Here is a 21,624-nt window from a genome sequence, read left to right as displayed (position 1 = left end):
CAGCCACTCTGGAAAACAGTATGGAGGTTCCTCAAAAAGTTAAAAATAGAACTACCATATGATCCAGTAATTGCACTCCTGGGTATTTACCCAAAGAATACAAAAACACTAATTTGAAAGGATAGATGCACCCCTATGTTTATTGCAGGATTATTTACAATAGCCAAACTATTGGAAGCAACCCAAGTGTACATTGATAGATGAAAGGATAAAGAAGGAGTGGTATATATCTACAATGGACTATTATTCAGCTGTAAAAAAGAATGAAATCTTGCTATTTGCAACAACATGGATGGAGCTAGAGAGTATAATGCTAAGTGAAATAAGTCAGTTGGAGGAAGACAAATATCATATGATTTCACTTGTGTGGAATTTAAGAAACAAGGCAAATGAGGAAAGGGAAAATAGAGAGAGAGAGAGAAACAAATCAAGAAGCCGACTCTTAACTACAGAGAACAAACTGGGATGGTTACGGAGTAGAGGTGGGTGGTGAGGAGGGGGTAAATAGGTAATGGGGGTCAATGCGTGCACTTGTTGTGATGAGCACAGGGTGATGTAGGGAATTGCTGAGTCACTATATCTGTACTCCTGAAACTCATATAACACTGTATGTTAATTAACTGGAATTAAAATAAAAACTTAAAAAGCCAAAAAAAATTCACAGAAAAGTAAATCAAACTGAAAAACAGCAAGACACTTCTACAAAGCAGTTACTTGAATGGATGAATAAATCAGTGGCTTATATCTTAATACATTTTTAGTTATTATGGATCTTTTACCTCCTCTTAATAGTCTTTTCCCAATGCAGTAGTGATAAAGCAGAAAGAGTCCTCAAGCTCTTTCTTTTTTTTTTTAATTTTTTAAATTTTATTATGTTATGTTAGTCACCATACAATACATCATTGGTTTTTGATGTAGTGATCCAGGATCCATTGTTTTCATATAACACCCAGCGCTCCATGCAGTACATGCCCTCCTTAATACCCATCACCGGGCTAACCCATTACCCCTCCCCCCTCCCCTCTAAAACCCTGTTTGTTTCTCAGAGTCCATAGTCTCTCATGGTTCATCTCCCCCTCCGATTCCACCTCCCTTCATTTTTCCCTTCCTTCTCCTAATGGCCTCCGTGCTGTTCCTTATGTTCCACAAATAAGTGAAACCATATGATAATTGACTTTCTCTGCTTGACTTACTTCACTTAGCATAATCTCCTCCAGTCCCATCCGTGTTGATGTAAAAGTTGGGTATTCGTCCTTTCTGATGGCTGAGTAATATTCCATTGTATATATGGACCAAACTGTTTCTATAATTTACTGATTCTAAGACTCTGGACCAGCATTTGCTCTTTTTTTCTGCTGTAGTATTAGGACTATTTCGTAACCACTGTATTTCTTCTTTATGTTTCTGGTCACAGAGGCACTATACCATCCTTTACTCCTTCCTTCTTTCCCTCCTTCCCTTTTCCCATTTCTATATTTCATGGAGGTCTGTTAATAGTGTTTACCTGCCCCCACCATTATCTTTTTAGTGTACTTCTACCGTAAGCTTTGTTTGTCCGCAGATCCTTACCCTGCTTTCTTCTTGGAGTATTTTCATGTAGATAGCATGCTGGTTCCTTTTTCTTTATTACTCATATTTGTTTTGGAGGAGTTCTTTTTGGAACTGTTAGTTTGGAACGGATAATTAGGGATAGTGGGTTTGTGTGTTGCTGGAAGTTGACTTTGGGTCTGTTTTCAAACTCTTTTTTAACAGCACTAACCTCTGGGGTTTTGATTCCACTTCTGACTAGCAGGACACCTGGCTCAGAGTGGAGGGCTTTCTGCTAGATTTTGGGGTGCACGGTGTAGCTCATATCTTTTCAGATCAAAATATGCTTTCTCTGTTTCCCGGAAACTTGGCCCAGTTTTTCCTGCACTTGGTAGCTCTTCTTTATAGATGATTTCGGTTTATGGGTATCTTCTAGCTTAGTCAAAGATGATGCTTCCTTTTCTGTTTCTCATTCGCCCTGTTACTTTTCATGAATTTCAAAAAGAAGAACAGAAGCTTTGCAGTAATAGTTTTTAACTTATCTTCTGCCTTTATTCTTGCTTTTTTCTTCTAATCTGCACAGCCTGCCTGGTCAGAAGCACCAATGAGAATGTATGACCTCACTGTTTCCAAAATTCACTTCATTTAGCTTAGAAGGTAAATTACCAGCACATCAAAATGGCCCGCCAGGCCCTGTATGAAACAACCCCTGCCTCTTCTGTCTCCAGTCCTAACTTGCCACTCCTTTATGCTTTAGCAACACCGAGTTCCTTGTCTGCCTGATAACGTATTATGAAATTTCCTATCCACATTCCCTGTCGTATGCCTGGTGCTTCTGCCTGGCATTCTTCTCCTTTCTTACTTACCTAACAAGCTTCTGCTTTTCCTTCCAAGCCCAGTTCCCATGGTTCTTGCTTTCTGAAGTCTCTCCCACTCTTCTGGAACAGAATGGGTCTCTCTCTCATGCTCCCTCTTTACTTCATACATATTTTGATGATTACACTTTTTTTCACTCTAACCATTACCTATTTTTCTCCTTCACCAGATTGAATTCCTTGAAATTGGTAGCTGTTCATCTTTGTATCCGCATCACGAGGCACAGGGCCTGGTACCTAATAGGGTCTCAAATAATCATTATTATTTAGGTTTGAATCAACATAAATGGAAAGATTTAAAACAGGAGAGAGATTTTAAAATCCAGGACTTTGTTTTTGTTATTTGCTGAATTTTAATGAAATGTAAATAAAAACGTTTTTTTTTTTTTTAAAAACCCACAAAACAAAATGAAGCAGAATCAAGTGTAAATATTCTATAGACTGTCATAAAAGGCTGGTACTAAGGAAAGAGGCGAGAACTCTAAATCCTGGGGTTCTGTGAATGCTGGTTGTAATTTGCATTATGAGAACAGTGCTATCCCTGAAATAAAGTGTAGATGGAGGAGAAGTAAACAGCCTGGAACAGAACCACAAGTCTTGCAGGTACAGTGGGAGGAATGAGCAGTGAACTCTCCTGCATTCCTCAGTTGTCAGGTTGAGGAAGATTATCTGTTCCTGGGGTTCAACCTCTGTTTTAAAAATAACTACTTCTCTTGCTGATTTCATGAGTTTTCCTCTCTCCTGGGCTAAGTTCTGTAAAACTTTTTATGCCCCTTTACAGCAATAATGGATGATGTGCATGTCTCAGTAGTGTAATTTAGTGACTCGCTAGAGTGAAAGGTGAAATACTGAGTGAGGATTGAAATACTCCATATGTCTTAAAATTCCACAAATCCAGGCATGTGGGAAACATTCCGCACAGACACTCAACATGACTAATCCTTAGCAAACACTCTGAAATGGATAGTTCTTCCCCACTGCCTGGACAACTGCATCCTCTCGGGACTTTAACGAAGCCATCTGGAATTTTTCAGATTTAATATTAGTGCTTTGCTTTCACAAAAGGCACCAAAAGCCTTGCTTCGCAAGCCTTCTACCTGAGACATTTAGTTATCTGTTGGCATGGATTTTTCTTTGTTCCTAGAGCTCTGTGAGAAATTAATTGCCAACAATCCAAGATGTGTTTCTGCTTAATTCCCATCAGAAAACACCAGGGCTGAAGATGTTACCTTGTTGCTGACTTCTTTTTATGCCCTAGGCATCTTAAGAAATGATCTTATTTCAAATATATGTTTCTCATTAGACTCACCTTTCAATCCCATTCACTTCTATTCAGCACTCTCTGCCCCTTTCTTTTTCCTAACCACGAGGGCAGATTGTGGGCCTCTGTTGCTGGGTGTATTGGATGTCTTTTGGCTTTGGGAGTGCTTACATTATCCCTACCCTGGAGCTTGTCTCACTCCCTAGGCCCTTCCCTCATGGCTGGCCTAGGAGCTTGGCAAACCTGTCTTGTGTGTGGTTTGAAGGTAACATGATGATTTTTTTGAGGCGCTCCAAAATGCGTTTGAGTCTAAACACCAGTGTGGTGGTGCTGACATTAATTCAATTCAACAAACGTTAATCAGAGGCCCATTCTGTACTATGTAAGAAGTGGTCCTAGTTTTCTATTTGCTCACAGCCCAGTGGGGAGGAGGGGTGTGTGATAGTGTGAAACAGGGGAATCCCAAAGAGAGTCCAGATCTGCTCCACTTGGGGAGGCTAAGTGGCACTTCTCAGGCAGCCAACACCACAGGGATGACTTCGCCTGCGGCAGGTTCCCTCTCAGGGCTCCCTGTGCCCGTCACCCAGATGCCAGTTTTCTCCCTACCAAATCTGGGGATCCTCTGTTGTTTTCACATGCAAAAGTTCACTTGAAGAGACTGGTAAGGTTGAAATGATTTGACAATTTGCCACTAAGGAAAGTTCAAGGCTTTCCCACCATGACTGCTGTGTCCTTATACTTTACTGATAAGTCACATAATGGACAAAATATCACAGATCAGTAGATAAAGTAAAGCATTCTCAAGCATTCCGAAGTAGCTAAAATCTTCCTTCAACTGCTGTGCATCCATGGAATCATTCTTGCCCCAACACTAGTTACATTAATGGGCATATTACTAAACTCTGGCATTTCCCTTTGTCATCCTCCTGCTATGGTCCCCAGCAGGCTGATCATTTAGAACAGAAGTTGCCTCCTGGCTGGTTTCTTGCCTTTCCCTTCAAAATTCTACCACCTGTTAGTACAGAATTATATATCTCACTTTATCCCAAGGAAAGAATGAGCTGGTAGAGTCAAGACTGTGTCTTTCAAGCTTGAGGGGAATTCATCCTCAAGGCTGTATCTGTATTGCTCAGAGTAACTCAATTAGTGGTCAGCTGAGGAAGAAAGAAAGGTTTTTTATTGTGAAAATTGATTGATATTGATATGATGCTTCATCGGTGTCTTCCTAACATAATTGGAGCTGAGCCCCAAATGGTGTGCAAAAGTCATCGATTTATAAAAGTTCTGTGGGACTCCAGTGGTTGCACTCTTGCCTCATTGTGGTGGAGAGCTATGAGGCCAGCACACAGAGGGTCTATGTCATGCTCACTTAAACCTTAAATTCCACAAAGAGTGAAAACAAAAAACAATAGTGATAAGGGTACACATCATTTATTTTACTTCTGTCTCATTTTTTTACTGTCCAAGTAGGTTTCTTTTTACTTACACTCAATCTAGTGTTTATTTAAACACTATTTATTTATTAACACTGTTTATTTATTATTTTCTGGAGGCCTGGCCTTTGGTGACATCACAGGATTCTATCCATTACCACATTTCTATGACTTCTATTTGTGTGTCATAAATCCAGAATTAATTAAGTTTGTTGCAGTCCTGTGACATGGTGCAGTGGACTGAAATTTTATTAACCCCAACCACCCAACCAATCCAGGTAAGCTTTGGGAGTGATCAATTAGAATATACCATGCGACCAACAAATTAATTACACTCTCTACTATATTGACTTTCTATTTAATTGAACTTGGGCGGGTACTATTTCTAGGAGATTATCCTTGATCATTATTGCATTTATAATTATCAGTATCATTTACAAAACATTTATCATGCTTATTATCTCGTTTTAGGTCACCAGTTTCTTCAGAAGATCACGGTAAGAATCTGTCTTACTTATACTAATTCAAGATTAAAAGTTGAGCTCCATTCCTTGCATTTCACTGTCAGAGGAAAGAATTATTCAAGAAAATGTTTCTAAGACATTGGCCTTGTATTTTTTTTGTGTGACATGTCATGCGCTTTTAAAAACTCAATGAATCCTAGCTAAATGTGGTATCTTGTAGTATCTTCAAATCTATTATAACCATTTTGGTTGACAGATAGTTTGAGGCTTAATGTATCTACCTGATTTCTGTCCCATCACTGGATACTTTTTGTGACTTGGGGCTAGCCATGTAACTTCTCTGGATGATCATAGATTTTCATCTTTAAAATGAGAGTTTGTAGTAGATACTCCCAGAAGTCCCTTCAAGATTGGATGTTGAAATTTGCCAAAAGTATTAGAAGACTGAAATGAACCTGGTCAGTAGTGGTATGAATTGTTACCCAGCTGAGGTGAGTTATTCAGTTAAGACGTAATTATTTCATTCAAAGGATAAAATGAATAGTTTTGTCACATCTAACTTTGGGAGTTCATTTATTCAGTCACTCATCCAAAACGTTCACTAAGTGTCTACAGTGGGTCCGTGATACTATGTAATCATGTTATACAAGTACGCTTTTGGGGCCATCCGCAGAGACAATGTGATATATGACAGAATTTCCCCGCTCAAAGAGCTTTATATGTCTAGTGGTGAAGGGGGTGGTTGAATGACACATACCTCCTGCAATATAAAGTGAAATGTGATTAATCTCATAAAAGAGAGATACACCAGGACTCTGCGTACTACTGGCATTCCTCTTCATGCTGTCCCTAAATAGTGAAGGGCACCATTATGCATTCAGCCGGCTAAGTATAACACAGGAAAGCTGCTGTAAGCGTCCCTCTTCGTCCCCTCATTCTAGTTGGTCACTAAATTTTATTAACTCTGGTTTTTATATATCTTTTATCTCTGGTCTCTTTTCCACCCCCATTGTTGTAGCTCAGGACCTCTCCATGTCTTACTTGGATTTTAAGATTGTTTTAAAACTGGTGTCCATACCCTAGTTTTCTATCCTCTAGTTCACCGTACACTTGGATAACACCACACTGTTCTACAGCAAAAATCTACTCCCATTGCCTGTGGGCTGAAATCTTATCAATAGACCAATCATTGTATTCAGATTTCCAATATTGTATTTTAATGTGGAATGGAAATCCTAAATGATGGAATCTTTGTTTACTTCTACTGCTTATTGCTTCTTTTGGCATCTTTTCCCCCTTCTCCTACCCATGCTGAATGCTCTAGCCATGTGGTATTGCATCTAGTTTCTGGAACTCACCATGTGTTCACGTTTCCTGCTTTTATCCATGCTGTTCTTTGTGACAGGAAGCTACTCCTTTTGCGATATACATGGTTTACACTTACCATTTGAGACCTTGTTAATCATCTCATCCTCTCTGAGAGCTTTCTGACCCACTTACCATTTGCATGAAATAGTTTTCTTCCAGAATTTAACACATAAATTTGATGCTTGATTTACCTGTCTCCCCTGTGAGTTCTTTGATACAGATCCCAACAAATAAATAGCAAACATTCAACAAATGCTTGTTAAGTGAGTGAGTTAAGGACAAAGAGAGGGAGTTTTAGGCAGGCATATTCTGCCATATCATAAAATCTCTCATAATACTGACATGAAGATGTATCACATTCTCTGAAGATCATAGGGCAAATCATGTGTAGACCTATTAAGTCAGAATTAGGTAACCAACCACCTAATGATGATCTATTATGGCATGCTCTTTTGCTCATCGGTGTTGGTACGACTAGGTTTTTTATTGCATGTTTAGAGATCCTTGGGCTTCCAAGTTCCATTGATTCAAAACTTGTGTTTTGTTTTTATTTTGATCTATGGTTCCCCTAAAGACTTTTGTTTGCTTTGGCCTTCCAATCTATTAGAACTTGTCCCCTATGCCCAAACAAGGGGTGGGGCAGGGGGTACTTCTGAACTGTTATTCTCTAGTTTGCTAGGAATTCTTAAGGGATTATGAGCTATAGGTGAGTAGGTGCTAGCATCATTGGAAGTCCTTGAAAAATGCCTATCACCAGAAAGACTTGCTCAGTATGAATAGCCTGTCCAAATTAATTATTTTAAGAACTAGTATATATAGGGTTGCCTGGGTGGCTCAGTTGGTTAAGCAACTGCCTTCGGCTCAGGTCATGATCCTGGAGTCCCGGGATCGAGCCCACATCGGGCTCCCTGCTCGGCGGGGAGTCTGCTTCTCCCTCTGACCCTCTTCCCTCTCGTGCTCTCTGTCTCTCATTCTCTCTCCCTCAAATAAATAAATAAAATCTTTAAAAACAAAAAAAAAACTAGTATATATGATTAGTTAAAGAAACATTATCCAAATTTGAGGGCTTTTATATTTTCATGGCTTCAGAGGTTATTACATGTCCATGCGTCTAGGTTTGATTCTGCAAATTCCAAAAATTACTCTAATATGTAATGTGAAATTTCAGTGCTGACTTGTCTAATCTTATTAATTTCCCATCAGCTTCTAGCCCATGTATCCTTGTAAAATATTCTTATCCTTTTCTTTTACCACCAAGATTTTCTACTAGCACTTAAAATATGTTTTCTCATGCTTATACATTTTTAATTGTTCATGTTTTTGTGATTCTCGTTAAACCTCCTGAATAGTCTATCAAGCTTACATTTGTAAGCAATAATGATATTACAGTATGTGTGCTTTTAAGAATTGGAAGAAGTAACATTTTTGCTTTCTCAAATTTGGCGATAGAAAAACTGAGGCTCTTTGGGCAAAGGGATTGTGAAATTGGGATATAAAGCCCCCTGCCTCTTGACTTTCTGTTTTGTTAGCTTACTACCAATGATCTTAACTTTTCTCTCTATTAACGGTTGCTCTGGCTACCTTCAAAACAGACTTTGTTCTTGAGAAAATCTAATTTTCTGAAGTCCAATATGCCCAGCATTCTCAGTTCCCACAGATCACCTTTCACAGAAAATAGGTTTGGATGTCATGGCTCTGTCATTTACCCTCTCTTAGACCACTCACTTATCTGTAAGGTGGAGCTCATCATACCTACCCTGCCTACCTCATGGGATTATGAGTTCAAGTGGGAGATCATCTGTGCAATATCTTTCCAGTTTGCTAAAAGCACCCCAAACACAATGCTATTATTGTCCAGGGAGTGGATGAGGAGATGTGAGTTGATTAGTGATGTTTGCTCAGCTTTGCCTACTGTCTTTGAGAAGTTAAAAGGTGTACTGGGGATGGAGGAGGGGTAGAAAACTGTTTGCTTCTATGTTATCATTAAATATTGTGTTTTCATTGGAAGCCTTCTTATATCTGGATGAGGAGGAGTAAGATGGTTAATACACAGTGCAGCTTGAAGTGACAAAGTGAAGATACAGTTCATGATTAGATGCAGGGTCCTATAGAAAACTGACCATATAAGGCAAAAATGAAATGTAAAATGTTCCTATTTGTATAAAATAGTATCAGAGTCATTAAGAATTAAGGCCAAAATTTATCGAGCACTTTTTTTATGCAGAGACACTGTGCTAAAGTACTTCAACTGTGTTACTTCATTTCATCTTGAACAAATAGTACACAGTAGATGTGTTAAACAGGCTCGTGGTACTTAAATAAATAACTTGCTTAAGATCACACTAGTAAGTGATAGAGTTAATTTTCAAACCCAGATCTAATACCCACCTCTTGCTCATTTATGTACCAGGTCTCTGGAAACCAAAAGGAATGATTGTCAGCATTAAGGTGAAGTGATAGAATTATAGAGAAAAAAAAAAAATTCCCTCTAACAAGAGTTTATTTACTACCGTGTAAGTAATCTCTTTTTAATGACAAAACAAAACAGAACAAAAATAACAAACTGTCTCTCCTGCTGGGAATGATTTGTTCCTGTAGACAAAGTAAATACCAATGTCACATTCTCTCATAATTAGTTAACTGAGTGAAACCGAAGCTTCAGGGAAACCTGCCACACCAAATCCCAGTGGACACATTACGTTTTAATGTTACAGCTGCAAGCTGGAGTCCTACCCCTTGTCAGAAGATAAGCCTGGCAGTGACTGATTGCCCTGCCCTAGGAGTTTCCTCAGCATTTAGTGCCTATCACCTCATCATTTAAATGGCCCCAGGAGCCATTCCCATGCCCAGGCTGCTTTGCCTGAGCTCTCAGATTCTCTGTCATCTTAGCCCGCTTATTTGGGGCCTCTGAGAATGTCTCTCTGCCACCTGCCACCTATGGCCCTGCACTGGAAGATTATCTTCCAGCTAATGTCTGCTCACTTCCCAAATACAGGACAGTCACTGACTCTTGCCCAGCAGTGCCAACCATCTGTTTGCTTCCCCTGGCAGTCTGAAGCAGGCATCCCCTTCCTGTCCTCGCTCCTAGACCCGTTGGTAGTAACAGGGCTCTCACATTATATGGTAGCTTTTTTGTTGCAACAGTAACACAGTGGACAAGGGTGGGAGTAGCAGGTGTATCGGGAATAAAATTTTAACGACCACAATCACTAGCATAAGTGCCCAAAGAGGAGTCTCCTACCGGACTTGGAGGCAGTTTTACTTTGCAGTAGTTGTGCAAAATAACAAAAACAAAATAAAACCCCCAAACGACACATTGTGCGGTGGCCTAAAGCTCTCTAATATATCAATAACTATCTCTTGGCTCAAAATCATAGATTGATTTTTTTTCTACAATATAAACATATATATATATATAGGCATGCAATTTTACTGACATAGATAATATTCATAAAAATGTACAGAACATTTACCAGCTCAGTTTAAATGATAACCAAAAGGATCTGTTGCTTGCCCAGCCCCCAACCTAAGAAATAAAACATTTGTAGTCCTCTAGAATCTTCATGTTTCCCTTTCTGCTTACATTACCTTCCCTCTCCTGCGGAGATACCTCTATTCTGCTTTTTTGCTAAGAATTTCCTTGTTTCTTTTGAATATACATATATTCCACATATGAATGTGTGTGTATATATATTCCAGATGTGTGTGTGTGTGTGTGTGTGTGTGTAGATTGGCTTATACTGAACTTTCATAAATTGAATCCTGTTGTAAATTCTGTGATTTGCTTCTTTTGTTCAAAAGGTTTTTCTGATGTATCCTTGTTGAGTGCCATATTTATTTCATTAATTTTTCATGTTGTATAGTATCCTATTGTATGAATAATATATACCAATTTATTTATCCAAATTCTGATGAATGTTTGTATAGACTCCAAGTTTTTTGGTTTTGTTTGTTTTCTTGCTATTGCAAACAATATCATTATGAACATTCTTTTTCATAACTCCTCCAGCTTCCGCATGTAAGCATTTTTCTAGGGTTTAAACCTGGGGATGGCAAAGTTAGGTGGTAGGTTATACACCTATTTAAGTTATCACATAATGACAAGTTGTTTTCCAGAGTAATCATTCTAGTTTACTCTCAGAACTGCAGTTAAGAAGAGTTCCCGTTGACCCACATCCTTGCCAACTCTTGATGTTAACTAATGAAAAATATTTTGCGAACCTAGTGGGAGTGTCAAATGGTATCTTGGGGTTTTAATTTGTGTCAAATGATTACACATAAGATTAAGCATTTTTTATATAATCCATTTGTGTTTACCTTTCTATGAAATGTCACTTTATTTCTTTTGCCCATTTTTCCCCCCACTGGGTTGTCTTTTTCTTAATGATTCATAAACATCTCTGTGGATTCTAGGTAAAGGTTTTTTGTTGACTATGTGTGTTGCAATTTTTTCCAGTTTGTGGTTTATCTTTCCAAACTTTTTTTGAGGAATAGTTATTCTTTAATTTAATGTAATCAAATTATTAGTATTTTCTCTATGGTGTCTACCTTTGGTAGGTTCTCTAAAGAAATCCTTTCATAGGATAGAATATCCTAAGGATATTCTCTGATTATCTCTTCTACTATTTTTATAGTGCTCACCTTCAATTGTGTCTTCATTATCTTGGAAATGATTTTGTGGTTTGATGAGAGGTAAACATCCAGTTTTATTTTGATTTGTTTCATGTATATAACCAGTCATTATTGTTTAATTCCTTCACTGACTTGCAAAGCCTGTTCTATCTTCCCCTATATGTGAGTTTCTAGATTCTCTTTTCTGTTTTATTGATCCATATGTCAATTCCTGTACAATGCACATTGTTTTAATTGCTCTAACTTTGGTATAAATCTTGCTATCTGGGAGAGCACATACTCTAAAATTTGTTCTTCTTCAATAATGTCTAAATTGGATCTTTGCTCCTTCCTATACATTTTAGAAGCCCTTGACCAAGTTTTGTGTTGTAATTTTCATGGAAATTGCATGAATCTAAAAATCAGTGTAAAGAGAATTTATATTATGACAATAAGTCTTTCCATCTCAAACCATATCTGTTTACATTTAAATGTTTATGATCCATAGAATTTCATAATTTTCTTCCTGAAGGGTTTGGCCTTCTGTTGTTAAATATATTCCTAGGTACTTTACACTTTTTGGTGATCTTTTCTATTTTAAAAATTGTATTTTCTGAATGATCGTTGTTGGCACAGTAAAGTGAAAATCACTTGGAACCTTGTTTCAAGGTTCTTGCTTCAAAATCTTGAGTCAAGCCTCCTGCTAAACTTTTTAAATTCATAAACTTTACTTCAAGTGTCTTTTGTGAGGAAGGAATTCTGCAGAGGCATTATCATCTGCAAGTAATGAGAATTTTGTTTCATTCTTTCCAGTGACTATGCTTTGTTATATATCTTTCTGGTCCTTTCTGTGCTGATTAGAACAGTACAGTATTGAATAGAAGTAGAGATAGTCAGCATCATCGATTTTTCCTGATCTCAAAGTGGCTGCCATCCATAAGTCACCAATAAGTGTGAAGTTCACTGGGAGGTGAACAGCCCTATTTTGTAGATAGCCTCTTAAGGATTTTCCCTTTCATCCAAATGTGTTAGATTCAACAGGCATTAGAATTTAAATGAATACTTTTTTTTCATCTTTTGAGATACTGATTTTTTCCTTTGGTGTTACGGTGTGCTTCAATTTCTAGTAGAAACCAGTATCATATGCATGAGATAAATTCAAATTGGTTATTATATTTATCTCCTTTATATATTGTTGGATTCAGTTTGCTCCTATTCTATTTAGAATTTTTTCATCCATGGTCATCTGTGTGATTGGCCTTCCATTTTCCTTTCTATTGTACAGAGCATGTATGATATACCTCGCTTCATAAAAGGAATTAGAAAATGTTTCCCTGTTTTCTAATCTCTGGAAGACTTTGTATAGCACTTGGTTTATCGATCTCTGGAATACTTTGGAAGATCCCATCAGTAAAACTATCTAGGGATGGCATTTCCTTGGTGGGAAAATTTCAATCGCAGATTCATAGTATTTGTTTAAAGAGCTAGTCAGATTCTCTATTTCTCCTTAAATCAGTATTGGTAACTTTTTTTTTTTTCAGAATTCATCTATTAAAGTTTTTTTCATTTTTGGCACAAATTTTTTATATCTTGTTATCTGTGTAATTTCTGTGAGATCTAAGGTTACATCTATCTTTTCATTTTTAATATTGTTTGTGCCTGCTTCTCTTTTTTTGTGTCTTTGCCCTCCCTCACCCCCCCACAGAGCCTTGGAGCTCTCATTATTTTATAGCTTTTTTCAAGAAACTGTTTTTTAGCTTCATGGTCCTCTCTATTATATATTTGTTTTCTGTTTCATTGGTTTCTTATCTTTATAATTTCCTTTATTCTAATCATTTGGCTTATTTTTCTACTTTTTTCTACTTTTTTTCTAACATAGACAATTTATTTTATTTTTTTAAAGGTTTTTATTTGAGAAAGAGTGAGAGAGAAAGAGAGAGCATGTGCAGGAGCAGCGGGGAGGGGCAGAGGGAGAGGGAGAAACGAGCTCCCCGCCGAGCAGCGAGCCGAACGAGGGACTGGATCCCAGGACCCTGGGATCACGACCTGAGCCAAAGGCAGACGCTTAGCCGATTGAGTCACCCAGGCGCCTCCTAACATAGACAATTTAAGTATACAAACGTTACCTGAATGCTTCCTCTTCTCTGTGTATCTCCTTCTGAAATTCTGTTTGGATGCATGATGGACCTTTTGATGCTAACCTGTAAGTGTCCTACTCTCTCTTATATTTTATTTCTCTTTGTTTCTCTGGAATGCAGCCTAGATAATTCCTTCAAAGTTGTTTTCTTGTTTTTTACTGATTTGTATTTATATGTTTTAGATTATTCTTTGAGCCACTCATTTCCTTGGACCTTCATGCACCAGAATTCTTTAAGTCCTTCAGAGAGGTTTGCCAGTCACCAAAGAAAACTACCAATCTTGATTAATTTAAATTAAATTCTCCATTGGTGAGTTTGTGTGTGTATGCTTGTTTGTTTCTTGTTTAAGCTACATAGGGAACACAGAGACATTAATTCAGAGTGCATAGTATTCAGTTGATGGCAATAAATTCACGTGAGTTTCCTTGTTTTTGGTTTTATGTCCACACAACATCAAGTTTTCTTGTTAGATCCCTTATAGGCTTTATTTATTATTCATCTATACTGATTTAGCTCTTCAGGGGCACAATTTTATGTGGGGTTCTATTTGGGCAGGTTCCTGGCTTTATCTTCTGTGTATCCCATGTCTCACACAGACATCAAAGAGTGTCTCAAAATCCTCAGCGTGTGGCAGAAACCTTTAGGGTATCAGGTAGTTTGGGTACCTGCTCATCTGCTAGGGTCAGTGGATTCACTTTATTTAATGGATTTATGGATTCCTTACTGTCTCTCTTAAGAGCAGGGAGTGAGTGTGTATGATGAGCTTTACTTTATTTTCCCTTTATATTTTTATTTATCCCTTTTTCATCTGCTAGGGTCAGTGGATTCACTTTATTTAATGGATTTATGGATTCCTTACTGTCTCTCTTAAGAGCAGGGAGTGAGTGTGTATGATGAGCTTTACTTTATTTTCGTTGTAAAATGAAATACAATATATAGCTTGGCATATTATATTTATATATATATATAGGCATATATATATATTATAATGGTAATACCTTCATAACCATCACTCAGGCCAAAAAAACAGAATTCCTTCCATGTGTCTCCATCCTAATTGCATGTCTCCAGGCCTCTAAAAGTAACCACTATCTTGGCTTCTGTTTTTTTATGTGTTGTTTTGTTTCTTTTCTTTTCTTTTCTTTTCTTTTTTTTTGCATATCTATAAAATCTTATCACTCACTCTAATTTTATCTAGCACACTCTAGATACTATAGTTTAATCTTGCCCATTAAAAAAAATATAGTATGTCTTTTAGGTCTCTTTCAAACACACATTCTCCATCTATTCCTTTCTTTTACTTTATCTTTGAAGTGCTCAGGCCATTTGAACTACAGACTTTCACACAGGGGATTTTGCTGAGTGAGTGAACACTGACGCACAGGGGCTCGATCAAACTCAGGTCTGATCTCTTTGTCAAGTCTATTGGTGAGAATGTGTTCTTTGATCAAGGGCAAGTGATGTCTGGATTTCACTGTTTAATTGATGTCCAGTACCTAGATTTATTAATTGGGGTTATAAAATTGTGCTGTTGAAATGCTACCTTTGGGAGTTTTCCACTTCTGTCATTTTATAAAGAGCTACTTCATCTCCTCTACTCTTTGATTACCCAGTGAAACAGGCCCGTACAGGAAAACAGAATAAATGTTCAAGTCTGTCCTTTTATTTATCTGGTTATCAAGATAATTAGTTGATTCCTTATCACTGTAAAAAAATGACCAAGTTCAAAAATCTTGATGAATTCCTAATTCTTTTTTTTTTTTTTTTTTTAAGTAGGCTCCATGCCCAGTGTGGGCCTTAAACTCACGACTCATGCAATCAAGAGTCGCATACTCTACTGATCTAGCCAGCCAGGCACCCCATGAATTTTAACACATTTCATGGGCTTCAGTGCATTGCAGTTATTATTCTTATTGAAGTTTAAATTTTTCTATCTTTGGCAAGAAGGCAGTCCCTTCATGTTGACTTCTAAGTCTTCCTAACATTGTCCTAATATTCTTAGATAATTTCCTTGATACCCAGCATTACAAGATGTTTCAGGCTCATCTTTTGTAGTTCTTGCTTCTTGCCCTAGATGTCATTTCTCTAAAACCTCTTAGATTCTTCCAATGAAAAATAGTATTTCAAGACCACAATTTGGGCAGTAGATACTACTAGTTCATTGTTTCTGGTTGAGCAGAGATAAGACAGTTATATTTGCATTCAGGATATATATGTGTGTGTGTGTCTGTATGTGTGTATATATTCACATATACGTGCTCAATCTTTTATCTTAGCCCACACAATTCAATTAGAATTACTGAAAGGAATTAAAACATATTTCCTTGCATTTTTATTGATTTATGATATATTGGGATTAAGATCATATAGCCACTGCATACTATAATTTCTCCCTTTTTTCATTTTTGACCTAGTTGCAAAAGTAACTAATTAATGCTCATCACAAGTCATTACGTTGAAGTCTCTCTGGTTATTTTGATTTTCTGAACCACATTTTCCACTAGATCCCTTAGGGAAATCTCTTGAAAACCTTATTTTTTGAGTTGTTTCATGTAATAGCTTTTCTGGGACTTTTACCCTTAAAAATTAGTTGTGGTCCATACAGACTCATCATGTCACATGTGGCATAAAGCATTGCTTTTAAAGTCTGGATATTTTCCTTATAAAATTCTTTTCTTTTTTCCTAGATACCCAAAGGATATATTTTCTTAAGACTTATTTATTTTAGAGAGAGGGCATGAGCAGAGGGAGGGGCAGAGGAGCGGGAGAGAGAGAATCCACAAGTCCACTCCCCAATGTGGGCGGGGCTCAATCCCATGACCCTGAAATAATGACCTGAGTGGAAACCCAGAGTTGGACGCTTAACCTACTGAGCCCCCCAGATGCCCCAGGATATTTTTATTTAGTATCCAAGACCTTTCCGAAAATATACCTTGGTGTAGATCATTTTGAGACATTCCTGTTCTCAGATACATGATACACCGTTTAAATGTGTGGTTCATTTTTGAAATTCAGAACAGTGTTCTTGAATAAAGTATTTATATGTGTTCTGTTCTTTCGCTTTGGTTTTCTTCTGCAGGAGCTCCTTTTGTATGTTTGATCTTCTCTATGTATCTTTAACATTTGTCATTTCCTCTCACATTCTTTTTGCCCCTTTGCTTATTTTTTTAGAAGTTTCTTTATCTACTTTTCTTCAGACTTTATTGGTTGAATTTATTTGTTTCTGTGTTCTTCTAGTTTGTCTTCATTGGAAAATGATTTTTTCACTTATTTCTAGTTCTTTGTTGAATGACAGCGCCTCATTTCTGAATTATTCTGATTCATGCTATTCTTGATATTGTGTATCACTTTACTAATGCCACTAAGCTTATTTGAAATAGTATGCTACTATTTTTTGAGCAAGATTCTGTGGTACACTTTCATGCGTCTAAGATTTTATTCTGTTCTTTATTCTTTTCTTTCCTAAAATAACTACATAGGAGATTTTACTTCTTTCTTTGCTATTTTTATATGAAATTCATTTCTCTGAATTGTGGGAAGAAAAATACGTTCAGTTAGCTATTCTCACTTCAGAGGGCTCTTTTTTCTATTGGTTTTGTGTCCTGTTGAAAGGTGATGGCTTTCTTTCTCAGACTTCCTGGCTTTGATCCATATCCTCACTTTTATCCAGACCTCTTCCTTTACTCCTATTAGCTGTGTTCAGCTCAGTGTGTATTCCACTCAGAAATTTATCCTCAGTTTGGGTCCTGTCTTGAAGGGGCGTCCTAGGTGGTCAGTTTTGAGAGTTCCCAGGAGCTGCAATGCTCTGGGTACTTTAGTTTTTACTGGGGCTCCTTGCATGGATTTGTCAAGGAAATGGGAACAGCTTTTGAGGCTGTTCTCATAACGGCGCCCTGGACTTTTCCACGACCACCTGTTGGCTATTTTGTGGCACTCCTGCCATCAGGTGCATCAGCCACCTCACTGCCTCCCTGTGCAGACACTGGGAGAATGCAGGTCTTTGGGCTGTTAATGGCCTCTCCCCAGCCATTTGTAATCTTGAAGTTTATGAGGATATCTTGTTACCTCCTTTTAAGGATTGACCATGTGTTTTGGTTCTTTTACCGAGTTTCTCTGTCTCTCTATGTGGAGTTCCAGATGGGCAGTAAGGAGGGCACTTATTGTGATGAATCACTAAATTCTGCACCTGAAACTAATATTACACTGTATGTTAACTAACTGGAATTTAAATAAAAACTTCAGAAAAAGACAAAAAAGAAACAACAAAAAAGTCTGCTGCAACTATTACCACCACCTTCCCATATTTCCTGATTTTTTAAAATCCATCATCTTAGATTAAATTGTTAGGGAAGGTTAGTGTCTGTGATTCCCCTTACTATTAAAAAGAGATGCTTATATTCATCTTTATTCAAATAAAAGTTAAACATCTTGGAAGTTATATATATTTTTAAATTTCTGCTATCTCCTGAGATTGAAAAATTAAAACAAGAATAATTTATTTTTGAGAAACTCAGAATGGAGGGATTAATTAAGGTTTGGGTCCTTGTGTTTCAGCAAAATAATTGCAACTACTCCTTTGGAACTATGTGGGTTAATATACTCTTAGACGTACTTAAAACTTAAAAAAAAGTCAGTGTTTATTAAAACTTAATCAGTGCCAGGCATTGTCCTAAGGTATGTTCTGTTCAGACTTAGGGAGGTTAAATGCTTTCTTTTAGGTCACACCAAACTAGTATATACTGAACCAACTACTCCGGATGTTTTAGATATATTTATTCTACAAAACAATCATAGTAATACTACAATTCCCACTTTACAGATGAGGAAACTAAGGCACAGACCTTTTAGGTGATTTTCCAAGGTCCCATGCACAGCTGGTAAAGGTTGGAACTTGGATTTACACTCGGGTAATCTAGATCCAGGTCCCATTTTCAGCCACTCCTCCATACAGTCCCTCAATAACATTGTGAAGGGTTGAGCTCATGTAGTAGGAAATCTTGATTCTTTCAGTTGAATGAAAATCTCCTAATTATTAGGCAGTAAATCATCATTAAAAATGAGGTATATATATTTTTTCATATCAGTGACCAATACCCTTTCCACAGAACAATTCAAAGGTGTGTTCTTGATCCACTTCTATCCTCATACTTCCATAATCAAGGAAACCATTTCCTTGATCAAGGAAACTAATCCAGGAAACAATTTCCTGTCAATAACATCCATTTTTAAAAAGGTAGAATTCTTGAAAGGTAGCTATTTCCTTAAGGAAATATCACAACAGGAAGACAATATTATGACCAGAATAGTAATGTAGATTTAAAAAGTTAGATGTTTTTCCCTGTATTTTCTATAAGTTGTTTATTAGTAAAATGCAATGAGTAAAGTAAACTCAACTGATGATACAGATGGAAACCTCACAGATCTTGAATTGCCTCTCTGGGAAGAGTTTTCAGTGTCGGCCATCACAGTATGCCACTTTGCAATGACTTTGGGCTAGCTAATGCTAAGTAGCGAGAGTGTTCTTTTTTGCCCCATGTTCTGTTTCTGACTATGGAATCCCCCATTGGCTTTTTAATTAGATTCAAACATTTTAGTGCTCACTTTTGACGCCCTTTCTTACCCTGGTTTAGTTCATGTGGCTTTAGTGAATTATTTCTACCCCCCTGCTTGTGGGCCCCTCTCCAGGTTCATCTCCTTTATATTCACCCAGCCATATGGTTTGTATCACCTCCTACCATCCCCCTGGCAGACCACCTTCATTGTCTTTCATTCAAGCCCCTCTTTGGTGCTCATTAATTCCTGCGTGTTGGAACCACCTCCACAGATTCTAAGGACAAACAATGATGAATTTTCCTGACAACTCAAATGCCCACGATTTTCCCTTCCCTATTCACTTACTGTTTTTTTGAGTGTATTCCAAATTTTTTTCCCCATGGGTGGTGTTGGCCTTCTTATTTGACTACGAACCCAGTGAATAGAGATGTTGCCCCATTCTATCCTGTGCCCTGGCACAGAATTGATTTTCTCTATACAAATCTCACTGTTACATTCGCTGCGGTATGTGGTGTTGGCAAACAGAAACTCACTACGCATCTTTGAATTCCATTGTAGCCTCATTAAGATTGTTCCCTGTTGTCGAAGATAGGTTAGTCCTGGTCCTTTTCCAAAGAAATTCAGTTCGTAATGTGCTGAAAAAAAAAAAAAAAGGCCTTTTATGGTGGTCTCACTGGGTGCTCCCCAAAAACTGTGTGAAAGGGAAGGAATAAAAATGACAGCATGCTTTTCTTTGGCTAGCCTTCTTTCACATTTCCTGGGAAAACAGACAATCACTGCTGATTAAAAAACAAAAGAAAACGGAACAAGCAAACAAAACAAAACCCAAGCCCCTGGGCTTTCCAGAATCAGGTTATATCACTTTCTGTGGGTCCTGACCCTGCTCTTCTCTCTCCTACCCCCTTCTTAAATCTCACTGTTGGCTATAACCACATAATCCTTTGATCCTGTGGTTTCTTTGGAGGGCTTTGTTGGTGATCATCATCTAATTATTTTTTGAAGCCTCATTAGAGATGAGTATATGTTGGGGAGGAAGAGTGCTCTTTACTGAGATTTACCTATAACTTGGCTTGAGATTCTCTGACCTCAGAGAATATTCTAAGTCTTTACAACATCTCGAAATAAGAAAGTGACAAGAAAGGAGAGAGGCGGGGAGAAAGCTAACCCCCTGGTTTGCTTGTACACGGATGGGTCAGAAGAGGTCATCAAAGAAGGTTGTGTGTCTGGCCGGGGATGAAGCTATCACAGATTTCATGCCTGCAGATCGGTCACTTGTCCCCCAGGTAAGTGTGTGAAAGGGCTTGGCAGGTGCCTGACTTGGTCTCCAAGTAGTCATGTATAAGAGCAGAAACGAAGAATCGAATGGTGCTTACTCTTTAAAGTATACTATGTTTACTTAAGCTTTCTAGTGTATGAAATGATAGGATCTGAGCTGTGTTTACACCCATGTCCCCAAGGGGCGGGGCAGATACATTGACAGTGATGGTAGTACCAGTCCTGAAAGTAGTGTCATTGTTACTCCATTTGTCTGTTGCCTACTTGACTAGAGAAACCCCAGGATCCAATGAACATTTTTTTCCCCAGTGAGCTCCACCGAAAGCTTATTTGTTCTTTTGATGCCTTCCTCCCACAAAGAACTATGTGGGTACTGGTGACCACTTTCCCTGAATGATGGTCTTGGCCCAAGCCTCCCTTATCATGCTTACCAGGTGCAAAACACTTTTTCAGTCGGTTCCTGGAAGATTAGCCTTGGGTAGTTTGTATTATGTTCCATCCTGGCACGTTCCAGTTGGAAGCATTTTTTTTCTGGGTGAATTTTTGTCCACACTGTCTACGCTAGCTCCTTGGAGCTGTAGAAATGGCCATCAGTCGGCTTGTCTTCAAGCTAATGAGGTCAACGAAATGCTGCCTCATCTGGCCAGCCTTCTGAGTCTGTCGTCATCTTCTGGGTGCACTCAGGGGCTCTGCTTGTCAGGGCACCACGGTCGCGGCCACACACAGCGTGCCTTCTCCCAGGCAACATGGCGGCCCACAAAGCCTCAGTTTGTTGTCCTGAAATGGGGGTGATGACAGTTATCAGTACAGATCTAGCAGTTGTATCAGGATTAATTTCGAGAGTATTCAGCTCCATGCCTGGCACATAGTTTACTTGCAAATATTCACAAAAGAAAGGGACAGAGCTGGAGAGTAGATGTGCCAAAGGGAGCAGGAGAAGTTATCAGTGTCAAATACCCAAAATGGGAATATCTTTTTTCTATAAATAGACCTGATATGTCATATTTGCATGGACTTAGGATATTCTTCAAGCGTACTGGTTTCTCACTTTGCTGGAACCAAACATGTCCTTCAGGTTACAGTCCAGTGCACAGAGTGACTCATTTTGTTCTGGGCAGT

The 21,624-nt window shown here is 38.1% G+C and overlaps 1 protein-coding gene across 11 annotated transcripts in view; it reads left to right on the top strand.

Moving 5' to 3' along the window:
• Nucleotides 1–21,624, top strand: part of DGKI (diacylglycerol kinase iota) — a 453,062-nt gene that overhangs the window by 391,939 nt on the left and 39,499 nt on the right. For all 11 annotated transcript variants that reach the window (XM_073899243.1, XM_073899251.1, XM_025854834.2 and 8 more), the window contains one exon: nucleotides 5,568–5,593. In XM_073899243.1, the coding sequence (XP_073755344.1) occupies nucleotides 5,568–5,593 (26 nt within the window). The remainder of the gene's footprint in view (nucleotides 1–5,567; nucleotides 5,594–21,624) is intronic.

The sequence above is a fragment of the Callorhinus ursinus genome, unplaced genomic scaffold (assembly GCF_003265705.2).
Source record: "Callorhinus ursinus isolate GAN/ISIS: 27379988/994484 unplaced genomic scaffold, GSC_fseal_2.0 scaffold12, whole genome shotgun sequence".
Classification (NCBI taxonomy): Eukaryota; Metazoa; Chordata; class Mammalia; order Carnivora; family Otariidae; genus Callorhinus; species Callorhinus ursinus.
Note: the sequence above shows the minus strand (reverse complement) of the source record. Positions and strands in the feature narration are given on the sequence as shown.